Genomic DNA, 25,652 nt, shown 5'->3' on the forward strand with positions numbered 1-25,652 from the left:
ACTCAGGTTGTGCATAATGCGAGACAACGCATCAGCTACCTTATTGTCTTTTCCTCTTCGGTACCGAATCGTTAGATTAAACTCCTGCATGAGCTCTGCCCACCTAGCTTGGCGGCCCCTCAAGTCAGGCTGTTTACAGAAATGTTTCAGAGTATCATGATCCACATCCACATAAAACTGTGAACCATACAGATAATGCCTCCATGTTTTCAAAGCATGGATAACAGCATACAACTCCAATTCATGAGTTGGCCAATTCCTTTGAGAGGGAGAAAGCTTCTTGCTTTCAAAGGCCACTGGCCTTCCCTCTTGAAGGAGAACCGCTCCTACCGCAATGCCACTTGCATCGGTTTCTAGGAACAACGGTTTCTGGGGATCAACTATTTTTAACACCGGTCCTAAGACCACAGCTTGTTTTATGGTGTTAAAACTTTCTTGTTGATTCTGTCCCCAAACAAAAGGTACTTTATCTGAGGTCAGATCAGTCAATGGCGATACTATTCCGGAATATCCTTTGATATGCCTTCTATAAAACTGGACAAATCCCAAGAATGATCGCAACGCGGTCAGACTCTGAGGGATTGGCCAAGTTAGTATCGCAGCCACTTTCTTCGGATCCATTTCTACCCCCTGTGGAGTAATTATGAACCCTAAATACTCAAGCCTAACCATACACAGTATAGTTTTCTTTTTATTTACATAAAGACTGGCTTTCCTCAAAGTACTGAACACTGCTCTTAAGTGTTCACGATGCTCAGTAACACTTTTACTGAATATCAGGATATCGTCAATAAAATGTACTACGAACTTTCCGATATACGGACGTAGTAAATCATTCATAAGCATGACGAAGGTCGCTGGAGCATTGGTAAGTCCGAAGGGCATTACCAAAAACTCATAATGACCAAACCTGCTTCTAAAAGCGGTTTTATGCACATCCTCGGCTCTAATCCGGATCTGATGATAGCCGCACTTAAGATCTATCTTGCTGAAAATCACGGCTCCATGTAATGCATCTAGCAAATCATCAATCCGAGCCATTGGATACCTGTGCTTAACAGTGATATTATTTAATGCTCTGTAATCTATACAGAGGCGAAACGTATCATCCTTTTTCCTCTTTAATATCACTGGTGAAGCAAAAGGTGAGAAACTTGGTTGAATCTGTCCCAACTTGAGGTATTCTTTCAGTTGCCTACGCACCTCCGCTTCTTCAGTAAAACTCATTCTATAGGGAGGTTTATTCACAGGTTCTGCCCCCGGGATTAGTTCAATCTTATGTTGAACTTTCCGCTCTGGAGGTAACCCATAAGGTAGTTCATCCCTAAAACATTCAGAGAACTCCTCTGCTATAAGATTAGCGAGCTTGGCCATCTCACCACTTTGCGTAACATCAGTGCTAGCCGAAGACTCATCCACCGACTCTACCGATGCTGTGCAAAGGTATAAAGACTCTACTTGAGCCTTTCTGATTTCCATCATGGAAACCAACGGTCCCTGAGGTATATCTCTTTCACCTCGCAAGACATAAAGCACATCATTCATCTTGAATTGATATACGTGCTTTTTCCAATCAATGGCTGGATTCTTCCTAGAATGCCACGCCATTCCCAGGGCTATATCCGCATGAGCAAGCTTGGTTATTTCAAAATCAAGCTTCTCAGCATAGTCCTGAATCCGAAGCTCCAACTGGGTAACCCTTTGGTCCCATACTTCAGTTGAACTTCCATCGGCCATCCTGACTGTATACGCATAGTCAGATGGACTTGTCTTTAATTTCAGCCTCTTCACGAGCTTGGAGTTAATCACATTGTGAGTTGACGCTGAGTCAAACAACACAATGACATCATGACTGGCCACTTGCCCTTTCATTTTAATTAACTCCGTATCATTGAAGGCTGTATACCCCGTTGCTGCGGGCTTAGATAGGATGTTATCAGGTGCACTCGTCACTAACTTAGCAACAGACACACAGAACAAACAAGGTACTAACCTCTGAGAAGATCCCGCTAGCTGAATCTGCATCTCTTCCGCTCTGGGACTTCCCTGCATCTCCACGTCGCACTCTGAGATCACCATCTCAGCCATCCGACGATCTTTATTACGTGGACAATCTCTCCACTGATGAGGTTGAAGGCAACCAAAACATAAGCCTTCTCTCCTCGCTTTTTCCCGCTGTTCTGGGTTCAAGGGAGATTTAGACCAAGCCCGGGCTGCCATTGGAGTTACTTTTCTCTTCACTCCAATGGTGGTACTTGGTTTAGGAGTTTCAGCCGGTCTCGCCTGCTTGGCTTGACCACTCGGCTGCGAACCACTCCCTCTACTAGCCCACTTCTTCTTAAACCCAGACTTCTTCGGATACCCATACTGGGTTCCGACCGGTGCAAACCCACTTGGCTTGCTGCCCTTGGCATCCTCGTAGTTCAGGGCTATAGCTATTGCATCATCTAGCGTGTTCGCGTACTTAGCCCGAACTTCCATTTTTATTCGATCATTCAATCCAAATATGAAATCTTTCACTTGGATTGATTGAGGCAGGGGTTTGTCAACCTTCATTACACTCTCTCGAAACTTATCAGTGTATTCTGCCACTGATAAATTTCTCTGACGAAGGTTCCTATATTGATCCCAAGCTCGGGATGCTTCGTCAGGAGGTAAGAAGTGTTTCCTGAACTCTCTTTTAAACCCCTCCCAGGTAGTGGATGCTATGCCATCTTTTTGTTGTTTAATCCACCACCGATCCGCAGCCTCACTAAACATATGGGTGGCCTCGCGGATCTTTTTGATGTCATTTCTGATCTCACAAATGGCGAACGCCTCATCCCATTTGTGTAACTAGGTCTCAATGACATCGGAGCTACGGTCGTTCATCCGACCAGAATACTTTTCCGGTCTGTAATTGGCAATATTTGGCACTTTAGCCTTCCTAGGCTCGACCGTATGGACACTAGACTCCAATTCCATTGGAGCCTTTCCCTTCTTCTCTCGAGAAGGTCTGGCAGACATACTCTGTAGCACTCTCCTAAGTTCAGATTGCCCTGCGTTGGCTTGTAATTGCTGCGCTAACAACTGTTGCAAGGCATCTTCCAGCAATGCAATCCTGCCAGATAAAGTGTGAGCTACTGGGCGCGATCCCTGCTGGGTCGGCCGGACTCCTGATTCACCAGGGTCCCTCCTGGAAGCTTCTTCTTCTGCTTCCATTTAGTTCAATAGGTGGTTGGTCTTGGGGTTCTTTTCTCTTTTTTTTTTTAAAAAAACACCCCTAGAACACTGTAATCAAAAGCTGACACAATTCAGTGTACTAACACTCTGAACCTAATTCCCTATACTAGGGAATACCTGCAATCTGACATGCACACTAACTACGCATTTGACACAGGCATATATATTCAATCCCGCCTTTCCCTATACTAGGGAAATTTCTGCAAATAACTCAAGTATACAGGCATAGTCTCAAGCACAATCTGTCCTTGCTACAGCATCAAATTTTATGCATACTTGTCACTCTTCACGCAAACGGAGCATCAGTAAACCAAATCAGGAAAAAAAAAAAAACATAGAATTGACAGAAGTGACAAAGAGCCCCCTGGTCTATGAATTCTGATCGAAATTTGTCTGAGGGAACGAATCGAAAACTGGCACGGGTTGAGGTAGCCAGGTATCCCGAAGCCTGTGATACCAATCGTCAGCCACCACGCTCCTTTGCTCTTCAAAGATCACCACGCCTCCGTTAAACCCACGAAGGGTCTCGTATCACGTGTTTGCGCTCCACGCCTGCACTACGTGACCAGACGCCGTCACAAATCCTCGGGTGTCCGTCGTCACGGCACCCCTCCAGTTCGTAGGCCTGTCAATTCGTTACAGGAACCCCAAGTCCTCTCGCAGGCCCTTCAAACCATTACGGGACTCCACGTCATCTCGCCCGTCACTGGTTTCGTGCACGCTGCCCGTTCGTGGGTCCACGTGAGCGCCGCTCCTCACGGACCTCGTCGGCCTACTGATAACCAGCCATATTCCAAAGCGGAACACACAGGATCAGTACGTGACGGTCTTCACCACTTTGTCGTTCCCAGTACTGATCTCGCTTAATTCTCCCTTCAATTTCGTTCTGGCTGGGCACCGTATGATCGACGATTCTCTACTGCCGTCCTAGGATCGTCACTAACCGCGCTCTGATACCAACTGTAACCTGATTTCTCTATCCTAGCCTCTTCTGCAAATCACGGGAGTAGCACCATGATTATCCACCCAGCCTATTCTGCCAAGACTCCCAAGCAAGAGAGAGAGAGCTGTCCTAGAAATTCACGTAAATCACAATCCTTAACTTCTCTCACTAGCCTTGACAGACCCCAAATCCCTAGATAGATCTAGATGCCACATGTCATCCATATAGGGCCTTCCTAATGCAACATTTCACCCCTCTCTTGGGATGCATTTAATTCCTTGCCCCTAGGCACAATCTTTGCACTAGGCCCTTGGTCTCAGATCTATCTAGTCTGGTGCTATCAGCCCTCACCTAGGACCTTGACATTAATCCCTCCCGATCATTTACATAAAGCGCAAACACATATATTACAAAGATAGATCCTATAAGGGAAATGTCGACTGATTCTTCCGAGGTCATGCTACCTCGGCTAGAGCGTAACATCACAAGGGGTACACACCTCTTCATGCACATACCCTTTGGAGTACACACCTTTTCATGTGTGACTCTTCACTCTCTATATAAGAGAGGCCCAATTGTATGGATGACAAGCACATCCACCCTACAGATATTCAAGCAATACAATTATTCCTTGTTCTCTGCTATCTCAGTCTCTTTTCTGTTCCTTAGCACATTTCTAAATATAGTAAATCTAGGATTTCTTACAGTGGTATCAGAGCAAAATTCGCTCCTGCGTGTAGGAAATGCCCCCCACCTTCTAGCGCTGATCTGATACATTTTTGCCACTAGAAGGACATCCGTGCACATTGTGCATGGAAGAGATGGAGAGGATGAGCGTAAAATTTTTAAACGCCTACCCAGCCTAAAGTCATCCTGGCCTCTCCATCTCCCTCACATCACAAGTTGATGTGAATGGACACGACCAAAATCGTGTCTTTTCAGGTGCTTGGGCTGTCCCAAAACCAAGGGACGCACCTTTTTCCACCATGGGACACACCTTTTGGTGACGAGTCTCGACTCCTCACTCATGGGACATACCCCATCGTGGGCAAATGGACATACCTATTCATGCAGGGTCGCACCCCTTTTAACAATAGGGACATATCCCCTCATGAACAGGTGCACCTATTCCAAGGGTCACACCCCTTCGAATAGGCACACCTCCTAGGCCCCAAGTACCTACAAAAGGGTACCTAGAGGGGTAAAAAAAGGGAAAAAAATTAAACCCATCCCCTACCCCTAGGTTTACCCTAGCTACCCTAGGGTTAACTAAACCCCCAAATTAATTTTTGGGCAACTAACCCATTGGGCAGCCCCCAACGAAAAGAGGCGAACCTCTTCATTGCACCGTACGGATCTCGAAGCAGCCTACGCAGCCAGCCGTACAGCCCTGCGCAGCCAATCCGTACACCCCTGCACAGCCCGCCGTACAGCCATTCACGCTGCCAGCCGTACAGCCGTACAGCCGCACAGCCTGCGCTGCCAGTCCCTGTTTCGCCATTCCCTGCGCTGCCAGTCCCTGTTTCGCCATTCACGCTGCCAGCCTGTTTACTGCCAGCCCTTGCCTCGCCATTTTCGCTGACAATCCCCTCGCTATTTGCAGCCCTAGCCTTGCCATTGCAGCCCTGGATACCTGCCTTTTCCTGACAGCCTGCTGCCCTCTCCTTGTTTCGCCATTTTCGCCCTGCCAATTCAGCACCAGTTGCCACTATTCGCGCGATGAAGACAGCCCGTTGACAGCCCGGACCAGACAAGCCTCGAGCACTCCTCGCAAAACACTGCAACATGGACCTCCGGACAACGATTTGCAGCCTTCTTCTACGCAATAACTTGGCAGATTAAAGTATTGCCAGGTGGAGTCTTTCCAATCTGCTTTTTAAGGATTCTCTTTAACAAATTACAGCAAATGAAAGAATCCACATTAAAGCATGGAAACCCCTGGTAATTCACCCGGCCTTTCAAGGACACCTCAGGCATCTGCTACTACACAATATCGTGTTCAAATTGCACAGCCAGCCCATTTTGGAGCCTTTGCATCTTGGGTCTTCTGTGTCACGTGCCCTCCGAGTGACTTGGATCACATCCTCTACCTTTTGCGTGAGGCACCTCAGTCACATTATTTCCTCAGCACAGTACAGGTTGTGTTCCACGAGACACGAAGATATCCGGAACACGATATTCCTAAGGAGTTTGCTGTTCATTTTTGGAGAGAATTTTACCCTTCACCTTCGGCATCTCCAGGGTACTCTCCACCTCCTTCAGCTCCCAGATATCCTCCTCTACAGGTTGTACCTTCTCCAAGTCAGTATTTACATTATGAAGGCACTCCCTCTCCTGGATATCCTCCTCTTCCGACAGCAGCTCCTTACCCTTTTTCAGATCCGTGGACTCTGCTACCTACCCCTGTCTTATCACGAGTAGTAACACCTTTTTCAGAATCTCCAGTGTTACCTCCGACAGGACCTCCCTTACCAGATTTCCACGGGTGGTTCCATCTTGCCTCGCCTACCCCCTCCAATATGAGCAACCTCAGGGAGCAGCCCGAATCCTCTTTCAGGAATGGTACAAACTAGAGCGCAAGTTCGCGCTTTTCTCACAGGGATTTCCGACATGTCGCACCGCTCGCATGAAGCCTCTCCAGAGATTAAAGAATCAAGTCCCAAAAAGACCCCTGAAGGCAACGTCCAAAGCGAATCTCTATTGCAACTTCAAATATCTCAGCTTCAGGACAGCATCTCCGACTTGGTTCAAAAAGTTCAATAACTTCAAGATTCTCGAAGTCCAGCACATACAGAGGATGACGTGACGCAACCCGACGACGATGCGGACTCTTTTCCACCAGAGGTAGAAAACACTGAACTACGTGCCCTCTACCGATTACTTCAAGCAACCAAAACTATAAGACTTGACGTCAAACTTCCGGAAGCCTACACTGGTCAACGTAATCGCCGAACAGTTGACCAATGGCTCGCTAAAATGCGCATGTATTTTGACACTGTTGACCTCACGGAAGGCAAAAAGATCGCCTTGGCAGCCTCCCTCCTGAAGGATACGGCATTTCTATGGTGGCAAAGATGCTTAAAGGACGGAAAAAGTGTGTTAACATGGGAACGTTTTGAACACGTGCTCCGTAAGCAGTTTGTACCTGCCAATGCGGACTTCCAAGCACGTTTAAAACTCCAACAGTTGGAGCAAACGGGTTCCCTGTCTTCCTATATCTCTCAGTTCACCACATTGGTGCTGGAGATTGATGGTTTAACTGAGGATGATCGCCTTCATGCTTTCATCTCAGGCCTAAATCCCTCGTTACGCATTGATGTTCTTAAAGCAAACATCACCACCACAGATGGCGCTATTGCTTACGCAGAGCGCATTACAGATTTCCTAAACACAGGGAAGCAGAGTGCTAATCGCACACCGAACTCTCCTATGGCCAAAGGTGCTCGCCCTCAAGATAACACCAGGTTTCGCAAAAACTTCGGTAATCAAGGTCAGCGACAGTCTCAAGATCCCCAGAAGCCTCAGAAATCATTTGCTGGATTCCAACAGAAGCACTTCCCCAAGGATCGTGTTTCTTCTTCTTCACAAAGTCATTACCGACATCCCCAACATAAAGGTGCGGCCACTGACAAGAGGAACAACTCCAGCACAAAAGGACTTTGTACCATCTGTACAGGCAACCATAGATGGTTCGATTGTCCCAAGCGACCAAAGCAAAACTCTAATATGGAACCTAGCACTTCCCCAAAAGAAGATGCTATCTCAGCACAAGACAAGAAAGGCAAAGCTGTTCGAATGGCGAATACCATCCACCTGAGCCTTGCCAACAACCCCGAACCTTCCCTGGCCACTCAAGTACTTTGTGTTCAAGGATCGATTCGTGGAACAACGGTCACCATCCTCATCGACAATGGCTGTTCTCATAATTTCCTAGCTAGTTCTGTGGTCGATAAACTTCGGTTGACCACTAGTCCTAGTCTCATGGACTATCAGATTGAACTCGCAAATGGAACGACTTTCTTGTGCAACACCAGGATTAAAAACTTGTTTTTTCGCATCCAACATTATACGGACAAGTTGAACTTCGACATCATGCCTCTTTCTCGGTACGATGTCATACTCGGACAACAGTGGCTATACGATTATGATCCATCAATCAGCTTTCGCAGCCATACTATCCAGTTTGTCCACCAGGGAAAACTTATTGAGCTAACTGGTTCTAGGGACTCTCCTTCAACTCCAGTTGCCTCTGCCCTACAAGTAAAGAAGTGGGTTCGTAAACGCCAAGCAAAGACTTCACTTCTGTTGGTTACGGCAGTAGAGGAGACACCAACAAAGGATCCTCCTGAATACCTCAACCAACCTTTTTTCCAGCCTTACCTGGATCTTTTTCCACAGGAATTGCCAAAGCAGTTACCACCTCGACGACCAGTGGATCACCCAATCGAACTTATTCTCGGCAGTAATCCACTGTCGAAACCTCCTTATCGGGTTTCTCACACTCAAAATGAAGAAATCCAAAGACAGGTCACCAAACTACTCGACAAAGGTCACATTCGGCCCAGTCGCAGCCCTTTCGGATCTCCTGTACTACTTGTGGAAAAAAAGAACAAGTCTATGCGCCTCTGCATCGACTACCGAGCCCTCAACAAGCTCACTATCAAAAACAAGTATCCATTGCCTCGCATTGATGACCTCTTCGATCAACTTCTACATGCAACACAATTCTCCAAGATTGATCTTCATTCAGGTTATCATCAAATTCGCATACGAGAAGGCGATGAGTACAAGACAGCTTTTCGAACAAAGTATGGACACTATGAATGTTTGGTCATGCCTTTTGGGTTAAACAATGCCCCGGCCACATTCATGACATTAATGAACGACATCTTCAGGCCTTTCCTCGATAAGTTCGTCATCGTTTACCTCGATGACATCCTCGTTTTCAGCAGATCCCTACTTGAGCACAAACAACATCTTCACCAAGTTTTTGAAGTTCTCCGCGCAAATTCTCTCTACATCAACATTGAGAAGAGTGAGTTCTTCAAGACCCAACTTGAATATTTGGGACATGTTATTTCGGCTCAAGGCATCTCTGTGGATCCCAAGAAGGTCGAGGTAATCCGAAACTGGCCTACTCCTAAGAATGTTCATGATGTCCGCTCTTTTCTCGGATTGGCAAACAGGAGAGAAGGCTTGTGTTTTGGATGCCTTCAGTCTCATCAGTGGAAAGATTGTCCACGAAAGAAGGATCGTCGGATGGCCGAGATGGTGATCCCAGAATGCGATGTGGAAATGGAAGGAAATGGAAGTAGAAATGGAAGGAAATGAAAGTGGAAATGCAGATTCAACTAGCGGGATCTTCTCAAAGGTCAGCACTTGTTTTGTTATGTGTGTCTATTGCTAAGCTAGTAACTAGTGCACCTGATAATGTCCTATCAAAGCCCGCAGCAACGGGATATACAGCCTTTAAAAATACGGAGTTAATTAAGATGAAAGGGCAAGTAGTCAATCATGATGTCATTGTGTTGTTTGACTCAGCGTCAACGCACAACATAATTAACTCCAAGCTTATGAAGAGGATGAAATTAAAGACTAGTCCATCTGACTATGCATATACAGTCAGAATGGCAGATGGAAGTTCAACTGAAGTATGGGACCAAAGGGTTACCCAGTTGGAGCTTCGAATTCAAGACTATGCAGAGAAGCTTGATTTTGAAATGACAAAGCTTGCTCATGCAAACATAGCCCTGGGTAAGGCTTGGCATTCTAGGGAGAATCCAGCCATAGATTGGAAAAAGCACATTTATCAATTCAAGATGAATGATGTGCTGTATGTCTTACGAGGTGAAAAAGATATACCTTAAGGACCGTTGGTTTCCGTAATGGAAATTCAAAAAGCTCAAGAAGAGTTTTTATTTCTTTGTACAGGGTCGGTAGAGCTGATTGATGGTTCTTCGGCTAGCACTGATGTTACTCATAATGGAGAGATGGCCAAGCTGGCTAATCAAATAGCAGAGTTCTCTGATTGTTTTAGGGATGAATTACCTTATGGGTTACCTCCAGAGTGGAATGTTCAGCATAAGATTGAACTAATCCCGGGGGTAGAACTGTAAATAGACCTCCCTATAGGTTAAGTTTTACCGAAGAAGCGGAGGTACGAAGACAACTGGAAGAATATCTCAAGCTGGGGCAGATTCAACCCAGTTTCTCACCTTTTGCTTCGCCAGTGATATTTAAAAAAAAGAAAGATGATACTTTTCGCCTTTGTATAGATTACAGAGCATTGAATAATATCACTATTAAGCACAGGTATCCGATGGCTCGGATCGATGATTTGCTAGATGGGTTACATGGGGCCGTAATTTTTAGTAATATAGATCTTAAATGTGGCTACCATCAGATCCGTATTTGAGCCGAGGATGTGCATAAAACCGCTTTTAGAAGTAGGTTTGGACATTATGAGTTTTTAGTAATGCCGTTTGGACTTACCAATGCTCTAGCTACATTCGTCATGCTTATGAACGATTTCCTACGTTCGTATATCGGGAAGTTTGTAGTACATTTTATTGACGATATTCTGGTATTCAGTAAAAGTATTACTGAGCATTACAAACACTTAAGAATAGTGTTCAGTACTTTGAGGAAAGCCAGTCTTTATGTAAATAAAAAGAAAACCGTACTGTGTATAGTAAGACTTGAATATTTAGGATTCATTATTACTCCTGAGGGGGTAGAAATGGATCCAAAGAAAGTGGCTGCGATACTGACTTGGCCAATCCCTCAGAGTTTGACCGCTTTGCGATCATTCTTGGGATTTGTTCAATTTTATCGAAGGCATATCAAAGGATATTTCGAAATAGTATCGCCCTTGACTAATCTGACCTCAGATAAAGTACCTTTTATATGGGGACAGAATCAACAAGAGAGTTTTAACACCATAAAACAAGTTGTGGTCTCAGGACCGGTGTTAAAAATAGTTGATCACCAGAAACCGTTTTTCCTTGAAACCGATGCAAGTGGCATTGCAGTAGGAGCAGTTCTCCTCTAAGAAGGAAGGCCAGTAGCCTTTGAAAGCAAGAAGCTTTCGCCCTCTCAACGAAATTGGCCAACTCTTGAACTAGAGTTGTATGCTGTTGTCCATGCTATGAAAACATGGAGACATTATTTATATGTATCAGAGTTTTATGTTGATGGTGATCATGATACTCTGAAACATTTTTGTAAACAACCTGACTTGAGAGGCCGCCAAGCTAGGTGGGTAGAACTCATGTAGGAGTTCAACTTGATGATTTGGTACCGAAGAGAAAAGGGTAATAAAGTTGTTGATGCGTTGTCACGCATCATGCATAATATGAGTTTCACGGTATTAGAAAGTGCTCTAATGACTGAGATTAGAGAAACTCAAAAGGTAGAAGAGTTCGTTCAAAGGCTGTGGCCTAAGGCTCATGTATTCAAACCCAGGGAAAAGGATGACCTGGCATCCAGAAAAGACCAAACTTATGCAAGATATACCATAAGAGATGGTATGCTGAAAAGAAATGGCAAGGTAGTAGTACCTAATCAGAATGATCTCAGGTAGAGAGTCATTCAACAATGCCATGATAGCCCATGTGCGGGACATCCAGGAGTCGAGAAGACATATGATCTCGTGAAGCGAGATTTCTTTTAGCCAAAGATGAAAAAACATATTCATGAATATGTGACACGTTGTTTTTTTTGTCAGGTAAGTAAGGCAGAACGGGTGAAGCCACCGGGACTTTTACAACCTTTGGAAATACCACTAGGTAGGTGGAAGAGCATTTCCATGGACTTTATTGTAGGTTTGCCTACGACATAAGTTGGATATGATTCTATCCTTGTGATAGTTGATCGTCTTACCAAGATGGCTCACTTCATTCCAACTAGAGAGTTTGTTAGTGTCCCGCAAGTGGCAGATTTGTTTATTAAACATATATTTCGTTTGCATGGATTACCCAAATCCATAGTGTCAGACAGGGATGTCAAATTTACCAGTCATTTTGGGACTGCAGTGTTTGAGACACTAAGGACTGAGTTGGGAATGAGTAGTGGGGATTATCCAGAAACGGATGGTCAGACAAAAAGAATCAACCAAATTTTAGAGGATATGCTTAGAGCATATGTATCATTGAGGCAACATACATGGGACAAGTGGTTGCCATTGTTAGAATTTGCCTACAATGATAGAAAACATTCCTCTACAGGATTCAGTCTGTTTGAGCTGAACTATGGTTATAGACTAGCGAATCCAACTATAGTTGGAGTACCTCAGAAAGTGCCTAGTGCCACGAACTTTGTGGTTGAGATGCAGGAGATGCTAGCACTTGCAAGAGCTAACATCCGCCAAGCTATGGATAGAGCTAAGGCGTATGCGGATGAAAACAGATCCGGTAGAGAATTTAAGGAAGGAGAAAAAGTTTTTCTGAGAGTTCCTTCGCACTCAAAGTCTGATGGTAGGGCTGGACAATGGTTTAGAGCCTTAAACCCTGAGGAGAAAATAAATTGGGACACATTGCGTAAATCTTTCATTGGGGGTTTGCCCCTTAGAATTACCACAGGGTTGTAAGGTGCACCCAGTGTTTCATGTTTCTCGTTTAAAGAAATTTTTGCATACAGGTGACTTACTAATCAAGGGTGTTGTTTTGTTTTAGGAGATAGAGGATAATGCAAGACGCAAACCAACAAGAATCCTAGACCGAGGAACAATGCAAGTACGCAATCCGAAGATATCCACGGTGTTGGTTGCATGGCATGGTTTACCTCTATCAGAAGCTACGTGGGAATCCGTATACTAGTTATGGAGAGTGTTCCCAGACTTTATCATCGAGGACGCTGATGCCTGAAGAGGGAAGGAATGTTACGCTCAAGTTGAGGCAACATGACCTCGGAAGAGTCAATCGACATTTTCCTTTAAAGGATCGATGTTTGTATTATATTTGTTTGGGCTTTACGTAAATGATCAGAAAGGAATCAAAGTCAAGGTCCTTGGTGAGGGTGATATGGCACTAGACTAGGTGGATCTAAGGCTAAGGGGTATAAATGCATTAAATGTGCCAAGGGGCAAATGATTTCAATGATATCCCAAGAGAGGGGGTAAATGATGCATTTAGGAGGTACCCTAAAATGTAGACATGTGGCATACTAGATCCATGTAGGGAATTGGGGCTTGTTGGGATTTTGCAAGCAGGAGCTTTTACGTAAAAAAATGGAGATTCTGTAAGCTTGCTACCATCGAAGTTGGCTGGGAGTAAAATGTGTGCCTATGCCCGTGATTGTAAAGAGAAAGATAGGCCTTTGAATGTTTATATCGTGATAGGTCTCATTTAACAAGGTGTTTGCATTTAACTTTTGAGGAGTTAGATTTTATTTTTTGTCTTAAGGGGCTACTTTTGTTGATCATGACAATTTCAAGAGCCCATTTTTACTGGAAGCAATGGCAAAATGATGAAAAAATCCTGGAAGAAATTTGTAAGACAGCCCTTCAGGCATAGGAGCTTTGAGATAGCTTACTTTCATGTTGGACTCCAGGTGTTCTCACTGTAACTGTTGTCTCTGGCACCAGTGTAATTTAGACATAAGTGCACATGTTTTCAATCATCTGTTGTGTTAGACAGTGTGAAACTTTTGTTTTATTGTCTTTGCCACATCCAACAAGCCTTTAGAAAGTTTTGACAGCTAAGCATTAGTTGGAGGTGTATCAGACATTATCCAGTGGAGAAGTGTGTGTGTGTGCTTCTGTTTCAATACTTTGTGTACTAGTTTCATTGAGCTGCACAGCCTTTGGCATGGAGGGCTGAGGTCAGTGATGGTGCTGACATTTTGCATTTTGTGCAGTACATATCGCTATTGTTCATTGGGATGTTGATCACTATGTCGGTGAGAGGGTTCCTTCAGAACCTGACAAAGGTGATCAAAATCTGTAATTAGCATAGCTTGCCATATTGGTGTCTCGTGTCTACTAAACATACAAATTGTGTGGATGCAGGTCTTCTTCTTTTTATCTGGAGGTGGAAGCGGTTCATCAACAAATGTTGTTTTACTACTGTCAGAGGTTATGGGGATGTACTTCATCTCCTCAATTTTGCTCATCAGGAAAAGCCTTGCGACAGAATATAGGTAATGATTTAGAAATTTATTTGAGTTGCTAAATGTCTGATTCAAACTGTATGAGAAAGGAAACCACAAACGGCTCAGAGAAGTACTTCTCCTCGCTCTCTTGTTAAGGATTGAGAAGCATGGCTTCATTTATGGGAATATATGTGAGGGGTAAATTTTGAATTTAGAGGAAAGCAACCAGATTTTGTGGCTGACCAATAAACGGGCTTTAGAAAAGTAGTTCCTCCTTACTGTCTTGTTAAGTATAGCAGCATAGCTTCATTTCAACTAGTGAATCACCTGGGGGCAAAACTGTTTTAAATGAGAGAGATCAAACACTTGGTGCACCTTACAACCCTATGGTAATTCAAACCTATAGGCTACCTCGCCTAATCTTCTTAGAAATTAACCACAGGCCACAATATTGGGGTGATAACTTAGCACACTTGCAATCAAAGATTTGGAATGTGAAGAAACACTAAGAAAATATTTTTCTCCTTCCTTAAAACTCTCTGAAAGATCTATTTTCATCCGCATATGTCTTAGCCTCACAAGTGTTAGCATCTCCTGCATCTAAACAACATAGTTCACGACACTAGGCACTTTCCAAGGTATTCCAATTGTAGTTGGATTTGCTAGTCTATAACCATAGTTCAACTGGAATAGACTTATTCTTCTAGAGGAATGTTTTCTATCTTGTAGGAAACTCCAACAATGGCAACCACATGTTCCATATATGTTGCCTTAATGACACATTTGCACTCTCTCCTTTTGACTATCCGTTTCCGGATGATCCCCACTACTCATTCCCAACTTAGTGACTCAAATACTACAATCTTAAAATGACTCGTAAAGTTGCTACTTGCGTGGCACTAATAGATTCCCTAGTTGGAATAAAGTGAGCCTCTGCTTGATGGTACCTCCAAGGATTGTAAAAGGCCAGGTGCCTTCACCCACTCTGCCTTACTCACTCAACACGAAAAACACCATGTCACATATTCATGATTATATTTTTCCATTTTTGGCCATATGAAATATTGTTTCATGAGATCAGATGTCTTCTTGACATCTGAATGTCCCACACATGGGTTATCATGGCATTGTCGAATGACCCTTGCCTAAGATCATTCTGACAAGGTGCAACTATCTTGCCATTATGTTTTAGCATACCATCATCTATGGTATATCTTGCATAAGTTTGACCTTTTCTAGATGCTAGGTCATCTATTACCTCTAGTTTAATCACAATAGCCTTAGGCCAAAGGCTCTGGACATATCTTTCAAGAAAAATTCACTTTTCTTGCTGTTGGCATAGAGCTGATGATTACACAGCTCTTGAAAAACAGCAGCAAGGTGTTCCGTGTGCTCTTCTTCGGATTTTGAAAAGACTATGATATCATCGAAGAAGGTACCTGTGAAATGTCTGTATGGATGGAAGATGCGATCCATCATCATGTTAAAGGTAGCAGGGGAATTTGTTAACCCAAAAGGCATCACCAGATACTTGTATAGTCCAAATGTAGTGCGAAACTCTGTCTTGTGCACATCCAGTGGCTATATTCTGATTTAGTGATAACCACTTTATTCTGCTGAAAACTGAACTCCATTAAGCTGATCCAGCACATCATCTATAGTGTTCTCTAAGAACGAGGCTGAGCACAAAGGACACTTAGCAATTGTTTTTGCAAAGCTCACGAAGCATAAGTTGCTGGTTAATGCCAAGAAGAGTGATTTTTTCATGCACGAAATTCATTTTTTGGGGCACATAATATCTAAGGATGGAGTCAGGATGGATCCCGCCAAAGTGGAAGCCACACGGAATTAAATTCTTTTGTCTTTGCTGTCTTAGTTGCATGCTTTCCCTGGACGACCTCTTGTTCTTAGAGCTAGGTTTTGATTACCCAGAAGAAGAAGATGAAGATGAAGAGGTGGAAGTGGAAGAAGAGCAAGAAGAACTAGGAGATCTGTGATGATGTCTGGTTTTCTTCTTCTTGGAATGTGACCTCTCTTTAGGGTCATCCCTAATCTTTTTTTGATTTGCATGGCAAGACTTCTTACTCTTTCTGGATATATCATTTGAGGAAAGAGAAGGGGTTGAATTGCAGCATCTTTTCCTGCCAATCTGCTTCTGCGTTGCTCCAGAAGAAACTTTCTCTAGCTTTTCCTCTACATGAGGATTTTTCAATTTGTGAAATAAAGGATCCCTTCTTGCTTGGGCAAGCCGTTCAAGCAATTCTTTGTATGGATTTTCCTCTCGGGGAACTTCCAGTCTGCTCTGGTCTGAACCGACCAGTGTCTGCAACCCTTTCAGTGTCCCCACGAGATGATATGGCATGTTCTGAAGAAGCCATCACCAAAGTTTCAGCACTTGGACTTAAGCAGTCCTTAAACAAAAGTATGATATGAATGCTCACAGTTTTTTTGTCCAAGCTGAAAATCCCTTAGCAAGAGGTGTACTGCAAAGTGGCAAATTTGTCTTGACTTGTGCCAGAGCATGTGACTTAGGCAAAGAAATCACCCTGGCATGGCACTTTGAACCTGCTGTAAACCACTCCGATTGACTCAAAGCAAATCATTGTGCTCTGCTCTTTTTTTCACAGGTCAACAACATGTATATTTTGTGAGCTCCCCATGCATCTAGGATATACACACTTCTCTCTCTTTTTAAAAAAAAAAGAGATTTTGCTGCTGTTTTGTCTGATTTCTGACAGTTCAAAATTGACAGATAAGGACTATCTGTTAGTCTTTATTTTTCAAAAACTGACTGCAGGTTTGTTCTAGACCTAGCTGTGGTCTGGTTAATTGCCACATCAGCACTGTACTATCAGTGCCATGTCAGCGCTGCCACATCAGCATTGCTAGTGCCACGTCAGTGTTGCCATGTGTCTGCCATGTTAGCGTCCTGTCAGGTAATGAAAATTGTTTCTTCGCAATTCAAGCTGAAATTGCGTTGTTAACGTCAAATGCTCACCTAGCGTTAACTCACTGGCAAATTGCATACGCCAGTAATTCCACACCCACGGTGAACTTTCGTGAGCAAAACCCGAGGCGCAAAACACTACGCATTATTTATTGGCCAACTGCGTTTTATCCATGAGCATATGCGGGCGCGTGCACACACACCTACTAGGGCCAAGGACAACTGTCGGGCTGGATTCCCCGGAAGGTCTTTATTTCTTGAGGAAAAATACTGAGTACAAAATCTCAGCTCACAGGATGAATTGAAAAACATTCAGGAATACATCTTTTACAAGAGCCCATGCCTCATCTTTGGCAACATACCATTTGTCAATATTTAAGCTACTTGCTAGATTACATGTCACTAAAGGGCAACTCTGAAGCCTTCATAGCACTTGGTCACACGGAGTATCTGTTGATTGCTTGCTAAGCTCCATAAGGCTTTGGGTCTTCAACCCCTCTTGGTACCTGCAACAATTAATTGAAGCACATAACCATGGCATCCATTAATTGTTAGCACTTGCATCCAAAAATAAACTCTAGACTAATCCTAGTCTCTGTGGGTGTCGCCACCAAGCAACATGTGCACATAACATAGAAAATGCTCTGGTTGACCGAGGTCAACCCTCTTGACCGTAATTAAGGCTATTTGACTGTGGGTCAAGGCATCTTAATTAAAGTCAAAACTCTTGGGAATATCTTGGTTGACCGAAGTCAACGCTCCTTGGCTAAAGCCAAGACTTGTTGATCGAAGTCAACACTCTCTGACCTAAGCCAGTTCTGTAATGCTTTGGTTAAACGTAATCAACCCTCTTGGCCTAAGCCAAGTCTCCCTAACCAAGGTTAGACTTGCTTACCGGAGTTAAGTATCTTTGATCAAAGTCAATACTTTGACCAACGAAAAAAATCACTCTTTGATCATAATTAAATAAATGAAGAGTTGTATAATTATGATCAAATAAATGGTCAATTGGAACTTTGACTCAGAGTATTTACAACTTGGTGACATGCGTACTAGCACTGCTTTCTACCTCAGCTAGAACCTTCATACATGATGAGAGGGGCCTAACCGAACTGCCTGATTCGGTCTAGGATGTCACGAGTTATCTGTGTGGAGAGGTCTTGTTGCAAACTGTGATAGGAACGTGGAGTGCATCTCTTCCCGTGGAGCATGCAAGGATATCATGATTCGTAACCTTTTAAGCACTCATCATCTCTAATCTTTGCTTCCTAAAAAGTGCTTTTGTATAGGATCACTGGTTGAACTAGAGAATCAAAGAGGAGTGATTTTGCTCTGGTCTTTCTCTGCATTGTGCGTTGTCTCTCTGGCTTCTACTCCTCGTCTCCTTTTCTCACTAGATCACTCTGCCCTCATATCAACTAGCTTCTCGTCCTCCACTCCACTGTGACCTAGTGTGAACTTGAATGTGTACAAGTCTGTGACATGCTATTGTGTCCAACTCCCATGTCATTGTTACCCCCTATTGTTTGATCTGTCTCAATAGTCTCTATGTCATTACATCTTGATCAAAATTGATCGTGAAAGTGGATAAGCCCAGAATGTTGTCCAAAGCCATGTGCCTTCTAGAAACCATCCCTTCGACGAGGGATCTAGAAATGTGCTTGGAAGCGTTGTCGCTCTAGTCGTCAGAGTTACAGGAAACGGGGAAACGAAAACGGGAAACGGAAACCGAAACCGAAACATTTTGGGATTTTTGAGAGGGGGTGAAACGGGGAAACGCCACGTCATCAAGGGGGTTTAGAGTAATGCATACACACATTTAGAGTGCTCTACCTTCAAAAAAAGTGCACAATAAGCTATAGCTCTACCTAGTACCATTAATATTGATTGTAACTTTGAACTTTGGAGATTTAAGTTTCATTGTTCAATCAGTTACCAATCACACAATGCAAATTTCAATTACGCAAGGTGGGGTAATTTATAAATCCTATAACAAGTTACAAAATGTAAAAATGATTCATGATTCATGATATTTAAGAAACCAATCATGATTCATAAATGGTAATTCAGCTTTCAAAGCCCAAATGTCATAGTAACAAAAAGAAAGCTGAAACCCAAAAAAGGCTACATCGAGGATGATATCATATATGATCAAATAATAAGCTCATCCTCATCCTGAGACTCAACCTCTGCCGCCTCCTCCTCCTCATCATCATTCTCCTCTACTAACAAATCATCATCATCAGGTGAGTAGGCATCATCTGGGCTATGAAATCCAATATATTTGTCATGCGTATACTCGTGTCTCATCTTGTTAAGCAAACGCAAGTTTGCATTAACAAAGACAAGATCATTGGCCCGTTGCGTTTGCAGACGATTTCTCTTCTTTGTGTGGATATGGGCAAAGCTACTCCACAAACGCTCACAAGAAGAGGAGGTGCAAGCTTGGCTTAGAATGCGGATGGCAAGCTTTTGCAACTCGGGGGAATCAGCTCCATAATCCTCCCACCATGTAACAGCCCCAACTCGAAATGTGAAATTCCAAAACTCATAAATTTCAGATTTCTAATTTTGTATTAAATAACAAATTATAAGTTCCTAAAATCTGAAAATTAAAATGAGTAAATATTACCTATCATGCTGTGCATCTGGCCATCCATACATGCCTTCCTTATTGCGATAATTGGCAAGCTGGTCTTTTATCCTCCGTCGCCCATCAGGAGTGGCACCATCTTTTGAAGAGTGAGGTTCCAACCACAAACAACCTCTGCATCACTCTGTTGTGCACTTGCCTTGTGTTGAAACTCCGGGTCCAACACAAAGGCAGCTGCATGCATGGGAGAGTAATATTGATTCCATTTGCTCACAGCCAACACTTCCAATTCTCTCAACCTTTGGGGATCCTTTTCTATTTCCCTGATATTCTCAATCATCCGATCCATCCCCTCATACACCTTACCAAGAAAAGGCATATCTCCATCAACTCGGTTAAGCAGCTTCACAATAGGCACACATAGATCAACAATGTGAGATGCATCAGCCCAAAATTCATCACTGCCTATGCACAAGTCATAACAATAAATTCCAAGAGCCTGCCTAGAAGTGGGCCATGCATCCCACTCTGGGCTTGCCACAACTTGTTTCAGTGCAGGTCTCATTTCAAGGAGCCTACAAAGCATCAAAAAGTTGTATGCAAATCTTGTCTCTGCATACTTCAAAAGCTCCTTGTTGGCAAATTTACGGTACAAAGCAAGATAAAAATTATGTCGTGTGATGAAGTTAACCACCTCTTTTCTATTGTCAATAACATTCTTGACCCAATCCAATTCGCCAATGTCTTTTAATAAATTATTCAAGAAATTTGCTACACAAGCACTCCACTGGATATGAGTATACTTTTGCTCCAATAATGCACCTGCTGCCTTATTGGTATTTTTCCCATCTGAAACAAGTTGCAAAACATTAGACGGCCCCACATATTCCACTGCATCTGCCCACATTTGCATCAATACAGGTGCTGTTTTTTGTTGCACTCCACACTCTATGGAGTGTATGTAGAGTGCAGATCCCCTACAATATGCAAGGATACCCTCTAGTGAGTGACTTCGCACATCACTCCATCCATCTGCAATTAAACTTACCCCATACTTTACCCATTTCTCTTTCACAGGTTCAATAGCTTGCTTAACTGCCACCACCTCATCCTCAAGAAGCTTGCCCCTCAAAGCATCAAATGTGGGAGGGGTATATGTGGATCCAAATGTTTTGATTTCTGACACCATCTCTTTGAAGTAGGGTGATCTAGCAACATTGAAGCTAATCCCATTGGAGTAAAAAAATTAGGCCACAGCTGCATCTACTTGTGCCTTCCTTTGTGGATGCCATGATGTGGAAAGACTGCCCTACCTATGTGAAGTAGACCGAGATGTAGCAGGAATATTAGCAGGAGCTCCATGTGCACTCGCAGAAGAAGAAGCCGTAGTAGCAGAGGAAAGAGGACTCCGAAATGCAGTGGCCCTGTTGAACACGTGCATGAGCACCTGAAGAAGCTCCTACACGAGTGGAAGCCATTGTCTTTGCCGTTTTTGTAGTGGGCAATACTGCAACCTTTCTTTCTCTTGTGGTGAGATTACGGAGCATAGCCCAATCCCCCCATCCTTAATGCCAAGAAGATGACATTTGACCCTATCAGGGTTCCCTCCTCGCTCCAATCCACACCATCTGCATCTAAACTTGCGAGCTCCTCCTTTCTTGGAGTCATACTTGCCTACCAAATCAACTTGGATCCACCAATAATCCGATTGGGTGAACTCCTTCTCTTGCTGAGGGACAACGCTTTGTGAAGCCATATCCATGAGCAAAAAGAGCACTTGTATAAGCTGCAATAGATCAAATTTCAAAGGGAAAAGCCAAGAATCAATGGTTGCAGCCAAAAAACAGCAAGATGTTTGTGGCAAGAGAAGCATAGAGAAAGGAAATATGCTCACCAAAGCCGGGTGTCCAAAAGAGCAGCCACTCGTAGGGCTGGGACTCGGGACTCGGGAGAGAACCAGGCGGGCAAGAAATCAGGGGGGAGAGCAGCAGGCAGAAGAGCAAAAAAACGCGACGACGCGGGTGGCGTTTTTTTCGTTTTGCCCTCTTTTTAGGTCACGCCCAAAACAGCACCAAAAACGGTGCGTTTCGGGTTTGAAACGGCGTTTCAGATGCCATTTTGGCGTTTCGGATCGCTGTTTCAGCTTGCGTTTTGGGTTTCGGGGCCGTTTCGCATTTCGGGGGGTCTAGCACGGGGGAAACGCCGTTTCAGGCCTTTGTTGCGCCGTTTCGGCGTTTCAGCGTAACTATGCTAATCGTGCCAGAGCTCCTTGACCTCTTCTCTTCTAAGCCATGCTGTAGTTGCATGAATCATCGTGAAATTGATCTTATAAAACTCCCTCTAGGTAAGTGCAGGACAGGAAGCAGCAGCAACTATAAATGCTAACATGTAAACCTTCAAGATTGTAGGGACAGATGGGGTGATCTGCAAGAAACACAAGGGGGAAGGGTTAGAGGGAGGCGCAGTTAGAGGGGGCGAGATGAGGGGCTGTGAGGGGGCAGGGCTAGGGATGGGGAGGGCTGGGAGGAGCTTTGGAGGAATCACAACCAGCAAGGAGGGGTGTGTTGAGGGCTGCACGACTGAGGGGCAAGGGCTGACTCCTGAGGGCAGCCGGGCAGGTTGGGGGGAAGTGGGAGGCAATCATTGGGGTTGGGAAGGCAGCGGAGGGCTGGGAGTGGGCTGGGAGGGCAAGTGGGGGGCTGGGAGGGGGCTGAGAGAGAGAGATATTAACATCTTCTGGGAGGCCTCATGAGCCTATGAGACAAAGTACACCCAAAAATAGTTCCTCATACAAGCCACCATGGGCTGATGCAAGGGCTCTGAGGCCCCTTGTTGAGTGCTATACTGAAACCCAAAATCCAAAACTCAACATCCTGCGAGAGCCGAAATATCTAGAATCCAGAAGTATCAACTAGGTTCCCGGTGCCACGACAGCATAGGATTTGAGGATATCTCGTATCTGTCTCTGTCGAGTCGTCTCTCAATTCGGCGGGGGGTGTGACTGGGATGATCTCTATGCAATGAGCCATACCAAGAGTGATAACTCCTCTCTGACGGTCCCCTTGGAATAAAGTCAGGATAGACTGGACCTCTTGCACAATTTTTTTAATTTAAAGTAATATTTTAAACAGATTGATTGTACCAGATGTTACATTCCCTCTGTCCCAAAAGATATTGTCCTCAATCAAGCACTCAAAGATACTCTACTAAATAGTCGTCTCATCATAGCTTCTAGGGAAGGTCATTCCTCCTTCGAGAATGTACAGATTTCTGCTCCCATTCTACAAGGCAACCCGGAACATTCCCGGAACTTTTTTCTGGTCCGCAACTCAAGGGAATGCTGGAACAGCGTTCCCAGAATGCATTCTTGAAAGGCATTCCAGATTTATAGCTGCATGGCTTCCACAAGGAGCGCTAAAACAGTGTCCATTTGGCATTGTTTCTTGTTGCTCCCGCCGCTCCAGCCCTCCTCTCTACCTTGCAATGGTATCAGTGTCTCTCATCCCACCCTGGTCCCTTGCTTCTCTCAGCCCCTTTCTCTCAGCCTCTTCTCTTGTCAGCCCCCTGCTCTTCTAAGTTTCCACCGGAAAGAGACCCCCCGCCCCCCCCCCCAAAAAAAAAAAAAAAACCCACTTAAAAGTCCCCTCCTCCTTCCTTTTGCAGCCCTTTTGTTGCATTTTGGACCTCTATGGCCATATACATATTGCAAACATCTTCATCAACGTACATGTCAGTTTTTGATGGATCTTTGTGTGTTTTTGAAAGTTTAAAGATGAAATGGAAAGCTTGGAGCTGTAAAAAGTGATTTTGTTTTCATATCTGGTATATTTTCATGTGATTTGATGGTGTTATAATGTGGCGTTCCCGTCACCCCTTCCTCGTTCCCCCATCCAAAAATGTTCCCCTTCCGGCATTGGACGATGAACGTTCCCGTTCTCTGGTAACTATGCTCCTTATACAAAGCAATGAGATGAGGATACTAATTAAGAAAAGATCTGTTTTTACCCCCCTCCCGCCTTCTCTCCGCCCCCCCCGGGCTTCCTTCCCCCTCCACCTCCCTTCTGCCCTCTTCCTAACCCCCCCCTTCCCCCCGTTACTTCTTCATTCCCCCCCCCCCTTCCGCTTCTCCTGTTCTTCCGCCCTATTAGGCTCCGCCCTCCTGCATTGTCCTTTCCCTTGCCCCACCCCCCCTTTTTTCCTCCTTTCTTCACCAGCAGCAGGAGCATTCGTGTTTGTCAGAAGAAAGAGGATCTTGGTGGCAACCTTTGGTCTGGCCAGAGGGGCTCTATGGCAACACCCTCAAATCCCACAGCCATTAAGGTTCTTCTTTCCCTAGCTGACAAGCAACAAGTACAGCAGGCAGTTCAGTCCCTCCAGGACAAGGCGCTTGTGGGCAGAATTGTGGGCCTCACGCCTACACGGAGACAGGTGCGAGAGTGGATCTAGGCAAGTTTGGCATTAGAGGGAGACCACATCCAGGAGGTCACCATCTATGGAAAAGGCGTTTTCCTCATCCAGCTGAGCTCCCTCGACATTGCCTCGACACTTGTGGAGCAGAGCCCCATCCTCCTTGGCCCGCATCTTATTTACCTCTTTCCTTAGTATCATGGGTTCACAGTGGAGGACATGGATATGACACACCATGTTCCATGTTTTTCGGTTACACTCCGCTTCCTAGGGCTCCCCAAGGAGTATCGAGCCATCCTGCCTTCCATTGGTCGGGCATTTGGCACATTACTGGAGTCCCCAAGATCAGACTGGTGGTTGAGAGCCCAGAGTCCCTCCCAGAGTTGATCCTTCTCGAGACCCTTAAAGGGGGCACACTTCGCCAGAGGGTGGAGATTTTCGGGTTACTAGGCCAGTGTCTTCGGTGCAGACAGATGGGTCACCTCGCCAAATATTGTCCCGGTGGCCTCTCCCGTGCGCCTCCTCCCCTTCCCCCGTAGAGTAGACAGAGTCAGCAGGCCCGATTCTAGCATCCTCTTAGGCAGGGGCAGTAGGAGTCTCAGACCCCATGGGTTACCCCCTGCCCATCCAGACGAGCCTCCAGCCTCGGAGGTCCAGCCTCCGCACCCACCCTTGCAGTAGCAGTGAGCCCTAGGAGCTTCAGATGCAGTGATGGCGGAGGCCGCAGATCTAGCCCGACGGTGGCTGCAGAGGAGCTAATCCAGAGCCCCGGCGAGCCTGATCAGTAGGGGGGGCCTGAGGTCGTCCTTATTCCTCCTCCTCCCCCTCCCCCTCCCCCCCCCAGACCCCTCTCCCTCTTCCTTTCCACCTCCCCCTCCCCCTCCAGGGTTCCCCCCGTCCCCTCCCCCCCCCTCAGCTCCCCCTTCTATGGTCACTCTCACCACCTGTCCCCCTCCCTCTGCCCCCCGCATCCCTACCCCTCCCTCTCCCGCCGTCCCCATCTCCACCTCAGCAGCAGGTTCTTCCGCTTTGACACCCCTGTCAGTAGGCAAGGGAACGATGGCGCCTCCTTCTACTTCCTCATCGCAACAGCAGGTCCGTTCAGGGAGGGATCTTGAGGGACAAGGCTCGTCCTCCCGATCAGCAGCTCCCAACCTCCAGCTTGGGCGTCCCTTACCGCAGGACTTCTGGAGGTTAGGACCATGGAACTATCTAGACTTTCCGAACTCATATCCTCTACCACTGGAGGTAACGCTCATGGTCCTTCAGCCCTGGAAGGGGGGTTTGATTAGTGCAGTGGGATTTCAGACACACCCCATTTGGAGATTTCAGTTTGCCTCCACAGGGTTGGAGAAGTGGTCCCCGGAGGTGTTCGATGCTATTTTGTGGAATCAGATTACACTCATGATGGATGAGTGGATGGGGCCACAAGGACTAGACCTTTGGTACAC

The 25,652-nt window shown here is 45.1% G+C and overlaps 1 protein-coding gene across 1 annotated transcript in view; it reads left to right on the forward strand.

Moving 5' to 3' along the window:
- The window catches only part of LOC147888250 (GPCR-type G protein COLD1-like), a 183,407-nt gene that overhangs the window by 150,140 nt on the left and 7,615 nt on the right, over positions 1 to 25,652 (forward strand). Inside the window, exons 11-12 of the mRNA XM_087393199.1 lie at positions 14,021 to 14,092; positions 14,172 to 14,302. Coding sequence (XP_087249325.1) covers positions 14,021 to 14,092; positions 14,172 to 14,302 — 203 coding nt within the window. The remainder of the gene's footprint in view (positions 1 to 14,020; positions 14,093 to 14,171; positions 14,303 to 25,652) is intronic.

Source organism: Dipteris shenzhenensis, chromosome 22, assembly GCF_047967505.1.
Source record: "Dipteris shenzhenensis isolate YYH24624 ecotype China chromosome 22, Dip_SZ_1.0, whole genome shotgun sequence".
Classification (NCBI taxonomy): Eukaryota; Viridiplantae; Streptophyta; class Polypodiopsida; order Gleicheniales; family Dipteridaceae; genus Dipteris; species Dipteris shenzhenensis.